Raw genomic sequence first — 5,781 nt, 5'->3', positions numbered from 1 at the left:
TGGCAAAAAGTAAATAACATTTTAGAACAATATGTACCACTTATATGTTTTTTTTTCTTTTCGATTAGATAATCCAACCATAAAACTATAGGGATTAGAATGTTCTTCCCAATCGTGAGTATCAGTGCCTCCATTGAAACTCCCCTCGAGGCAACTTCATATCCAAAATAATTTCAAATCAGTAACCTTCACAAGTTCACCCAAGACCACCTGATCCCAACCAGCTTCAGTCTAGGGTTTCAGATAAAGTTCCACTAACCAACCAGCTCAAGAACTTTATATCTACGAACGTCCTGCCTCCCTCTACAATGTCCTGTCAGAGGTTCAGTTTTACATTCTCACTCCTCAAAGTTGCCTCAGGTAATGTTTATCCCCTCTTGGCTTCCTTTTTCCCATATGAGATATTCATCTCTAGGGAAAGGAGTTTGGGCAGGCAACTGCCTCTGCCCATAACTGTCTTCAATACTTTTGGAATATGAAACTCACTACAACATTACCTTCCCTGTAATTTTATGGTTGACTATTTTCTTTTAAATAGAATTAAAACATTTATGTTCATAACTTATTCTCATTTGAACTTTTAACATGGTCCATAGTCTGCCACGTAACTCTATGGAGTAACTCATGTGTTTACACATTACCAAGGGGTATTGAACTTAAACTATGAAATCCACATATAAACTAATTTCCTTAATCTATATATTTTTGTATTACAACATAGTTGGAACAAGCTAATAACAATATACATTTTATTTTCCAAGATATTAGAATTATTTGAAAACTTTAGGTTTAACCAAAAGCTATTGTAAAATAAACAAAATTCAACTCAATGTTCTATAGGATAGAATTGGCCTTTTTGATATTTATTGGGCCTCATCTCATTTTGATATTTGTTGGGTCTCATCTCATTTTGGGAGTTCCACTCACAAGAATAGGCCCTTGGAAGGACACTTGACGTGCACCATAATAAAAAAGCATTTATGGATTTAGATTTTCCCATTGATCATTTAAAAACATATAAAAGTATTTTGTACATTCAAAATTATTGAAAAATATAAAACTAGATAATTATGACATATGTAAATCTGCAATTTCCTTTATTATATTGAAAAATATAAAACTAGATAATTATGACATATGTAAATGGACAATTTCCTTTATTAATTGGATTTTCACAAGTATAAAAAAATTAATTGCAAATGATAAATGAATAAAAAAATAATAAAAATATATTAAAAATAATAAATGTATAAATTTTAATACAATACTCCTAATACCTTTTATTACAAGCTAAATCTCAAAGTACGGTTGACTTCTAAAGTGTTTGGTTGATGAAAAGCTAAAAAAAACTATAATCAACATCTACAAAAAAAATAAACTGATTCAAATACTATTTTAAGATTAACATTAGGAAAAAAAATTGTTTTTAATGTGATCTATCTTACCAAAATAACATATAATTAAAACAAAATGTCCTATTAAATTTTGCTCAGGAAATTTTTGTTAGAAAAATAAGAACAATCCACACAACAAAATTTTGATATAAAAAAATGATAACGATATCTATACAAAATTGAATTACTATATCAAAATATATCAGTAAATTATTATATATATTTAAAATGACTATGCATCTTTTTTTATCTTAGGAAAATGAAACGAAAATGAAACTAAAATATTGTAAAAAATTCATACGAAATATAATGTAGATTGTGATAAAAATATATAAATAAGTCTAATATGGTAGTAGAATTATCAAAATATAAAATCGAATGTAACATGGAATTAAACTTTTGCATCAATATTTGAGCTTGTTTAAATTGAATGAAAATGCCTGTGAGGATGGTATTTTTCATGTTGAATTATAGGAATTCAATTTTTAAATATATAAATGCCAAAATTTTGAAGCTTCGGCTAGAAAAATAATTAGCATTAAATATATCATAGATCAGAAAAGGCGTGAATAAACACACTCCAAACGAAATGGGTTAGATATATTTAAATATGCCAACAACTGTAGTAGACAGTTTTGACTGAAATGCGTGTTTCTTAAATACGCCAACAGGTATCTTGATGTTGCTAAAAATCTAGTAGGGATAGGCCAACAGGTACTGTGGTGATCTTAAAATCTAGTGGAGGGGCATTCACCTCTTTAAATTAAATTATTGAGAAACAGTTCAGCAATATAAGCATTTAATCTTGTACACACACTTTAAAAAGTGTTTGAAGCTAATTAACGAAGAGATAACACCATGCGTAATGGAATCAATTGAAAACTTCTCTAGACTTGGCCTTCAGGCATATTTTTCTGCTATGCTACATGAAACCAATGTTCACATGTTCTTCCAATGTGCTCAGACACTGAAAATCTGGTATGAATTGTCTATATCCTTTTGTTTTCCTTATCGCGTTTTTGCTTCTGTACAGGAGGGCTACAGGTGGTGGAGTGAGCAATGCTTGTCCCTACGCTCTATGTTTGTCATGGTCATCTGGCTTTTATGGAAGTGGAGAAATAATTGTACTTTTCAAGACCTCAGAACTCCTATTGCTTCTATTCTGCTGCGGATTACAGATTCATCTGTCTCCCCTGATATGTAGGGATCTCTATTCCAACTGTTTCTTGAGGTCGTCATTGCTGCTGCGCATCAATGTTTATTTTGGAACAGAACTGTTACTTGAGGTAGTCATTGCTGCTGCGCATCAATGTTTTATTTGGAACAGAACTGTTACTTGTGGTCGTCATTGCTGCTGCGCATCAATGTTTTTTTTTGGATTTGTCTGATTATGGAGCTCTCGCTCTATCTGGTGCTGTTGGTTACACATGGTCCATATGGAGATTTCTTAGTTTATTGGTCTCTTTCTGCTGTGAGACTAACTGCTCCACCCATCTGATCATCTGTAAACCTTGCACATTTCTCTCATACATGGTTTTTATCTGTTTTTGCCGTGGGTCTCCAGGCAATTCGGTTATGCTGTATTCATGGACATTATATTTCCCGTAATATAATATATATGGTTTTTTTTCTTCTGAAAAAAAAATGTAGTATTTACATTACCCGGAGGTTTCAGCAGTCTGATTACTGGTGGGATCCACCATTTGAATCTCCGAAGCACTCGATGAAGAAAATTGGTGAGAAGAAGATGGCTGCAAAGGTGTGTCCACAGGAAATGGGAATGGAGGAGTGGTAATGTCAACGTCTCCTTCTAACATCTGGACAACTTTGCTCATTGAGGGACGACGAGATGCCTTGAACTGTATGCACCACAGCCCAACTAAACTTAACCTTTTGGCGATGACTTGGTCTTCCTCTGACATGTCCTCTTTTCTTAGATTTTCGAACTCTCCCTTTTCCACTTGTTTAAAAGCCCACTCTGCATAGCAGAATTTACTGTTACTTTCTAGATACTTATAATCGATGTTCTTCCTTCGCCCCACCATCTCCATAAGTAATATACCATAGCTATACACATCAGATTTATCAGTGACAACTCCATACAGCCTTGACCACATCTCTGGAGCAGCGTAGCCTAGTGTTCCTCTATTCGCCACAGAGACGTGACTTTCCTCTCTGTCGGATATTTTGGCAAGACCAAAATCTGCAACTTTGGGCAAAAAATTAGCGTCAAGGAGAATATTGGGGGGCTTTATATCACAGTGCAGGATGCGATTTCTGCAGTCGTCATGTAGGTATGCAATGCCGCGAGCTGTACCAACTGCAATTGAAAACAACTGTTTCCAATCCATCTCTTCCTTGTGGTCTCCATGGATATACTTGTCCAAAGAGCCATTCACCATGTATTCATACACCAAAGCTCTTTTGCATCCCTGAGAACAATAACCCAATAGGCGCACCAGGTTAATGTGGCGGGTCGTTCCCACTGTAGCCACTTCTGCAATGAATTGTTGCTCACACTGTTTCGACTCATCCAAAATCTTTACAGCTATTAGATGTCCATTGGGAAGTTTTCCTCTATAAACAGTTCCGAAACCTCCTTTGCCAAGCTTCTGTTCCAAATTGTTTGTGTAAGCTATAATCTGACTATAAGAATACCTTGCAGGCGCTTGTGCTGAATAATAATTTAAGAAATTCTCTACCGAGGGAGGTCTCGAATCTGTAGAATCCATAAAAGCTCGAATGCTCTGCTGCTGCTCACGGGAACTCCTCTGACAGCAACAACTTCGACGACGAACCATTATGCAACAGACCACTACTATGCTAAACACAGCACATACTGCAATAAATATAGCTGGAAATAAAGTTGAAATGGTCATTAGAACATGAAAAATAAGCATCCATAAATAATGGATCCGTTTTAAAGACTAGCAATTTACCTGCCATGTTCTTTGCAGATAACCTCTTTCCGTATTGTATTACAATTCCTTCAGGCAAACAAAAAAGGAACTGCTGAGTGAGACAATGTAACGTTGATAGTTAACACAACATAAAGTAAAGTAGCATAGATATATCTATAGATGGATGTAGCGAAACACAAAAGATTCTCACCATCATTGCAACCATCCAAGTGGACATCATCATAAGGACAAATACAGTATGTGTAATAACTGGGCGGGCTATGATAAAAAATAGTGTCGAATTGCGAGTAACATCTTCCCCCACTCGCTTGACAAGAATTACAACGGTAATCGCTTATAGACCATTTAATTTGGAATCCTCTTTGGTGGAGTTGTTCGAAATCCGTATCCGCGCTAATATTGTAGCTTCTGTTTGTTGGAACAACAATAGGATAGTTCTTGCAACTTGGAATTCCGAAACCTGCCTGAGGGTAAAAGAAGCAATATCTGTTGCTTTCTGTGCAATCCAACCTCTTGATGAGGTAGCCATTGAAGTGTATGTCGGCTGGTTGTTGTGTACAGTTAACAATTGCTCCGAGCGTGTCTGCAGGAGAAAGATTGAAGAATCCACCTTTTGATAACCAATCGTAAGTGGTAGAGTAATCCAGTCCAAGAGAAGGGTCAAGCTCCAGTAGATCGATATAAGATGAGGTGATTTGAAGGGTTCGAGTAGAGTAAGAGGATTTTGCGATCTCTCCAACTACTCTGCCTTCCCAATGGGTGTTAGAGCCATAGCCGTATAGCGTAATCTGATGATCATCAGAACAGTCAGCATCTAGAGGGCCACATGGGCCGAAGGGATATTGAATGGTTGAATTTCCACAAGTAACAGGAGCGCAGTCTTTAAAGGATGGATAACGGTCACCAGCTGCAGAAGCAATAGAGGTAAAGAGGAGCAGCATGAGAAGGGAGTAGCCCATTTTCCGATGCGCAAGCGGAGAGATGCTGTAAAAGAAGATAGACAGACAATAGAATTGGGTCTAAGCGAAACAAATGAATTGCAAAGAGGATTGAAGAGCAACCCGCAGACCAGAGAGTACAAAATCAATGGGGAATTGCAAAAGAGATGGATTCTTTGGACTTTAAGCAGACTATACAGAAGGGTGGAAGACTCAATAATAGAGTATTGTTTGAATGGAGAGTCAAAGTCGGACACGGCGCGCAATAATAGAGTATTGTTTGAATGGAGAGTCAAAGTCGGACACGGTGCGACATATAAAAATATGTAGAAGGTAATTGGTCACGTTCACAAATGAATTTGTGGTCCTCCAATTTTATTTTTTTAATATATTTGTGGTATAGCCTGGAAATTGCATCAATCAAATTTTACATATATTTGTGGTCTAGCCAGGAAATTGCAATTTTACATATTATATCAAATTTTACTTTTAGCTAAAATCAAATTTTACAATATCATTTTTTTTATA

The 5,781-nt window shown here is 35.9% G+C and overlaps 1 protein-coding gene across 1 annotated transcript; it reads right to left on the bottom strand.

Moving 5' to 3' along the window:
• Positions 1 to 1,935: 1,935 nt before the first annotated feature.
• Positions 1,936 to 5,424, bottom strand: LOC149259135 (LEAF RUST 10 DISEASE-RESISTANCE LOCUS RECEPTOR-LIKE PROTEIN KINASE-like 2.2). Its single transcript, XM_089417583.1, has 3 exons — positions 4,506 to 5,424; positions 4,334 to 4,381; positions 1,936 to 4,248 (listed from the first exon to the last, which is right to left on the bottom strand). The coding sequence occupies exons 1-3, from the start codon at positions 5,272 to 5,274 to the stop codon at positions 3,053 to 3,055; spliced, it is 2,013 nt and encodes a 670-aa protein (XP_089273709.1). The 5' UTR covers positions 5,275 to 5,424; the 3' UTR covers positions 1,936 to 3,052.
• Between the last annotated feature and the right edge of the window lie 357 nt (positions 5,425 to 5,781).

Source organism: Pinus tabuliformis, chromosome 6, assembly GCF_031772625.1.
Source record: "Pinus tabuliformis cultivar Carrire ecotype Pingquan chromosome 6, CPIR1, whole genome shotgun sequence".
Classification (NCBI taxonomy): Eukaryota; Viridiplantae; Streptophyta; class Pinopsida; order Pinales; family Pinaceae; genus Pinus; species Pinus tabuliformis.
The sequence above is the reverse complement of the archived record's forward strand: the minus strand, read 5'-3'. Positions and strand labels throughout refer to the sequence as shown.

Coding starts and splice junctions, on each gene's coding strand:
- LOC149259135 (XM_089417583.1), bottom strand. CDS start 5,274: ATGGGCTACTCCCTTCTCATGCTGCTCCTCTTTACCTCTATTGCTTCT. Junction 4,382..4,505: donor CTTGGATGGTTGCAATGATG/GTGAGAATCTTT, acceptor GTTTGCCTGAAG/GAATTGTAATACAATACGGA. Junction 4,249..4,333: donor ATCTGCAAAGAACATGGCAG/GTAAATTGCTAG, acceptor CTTTATTTCCAG/CTATATTTATTGCAGTATGT.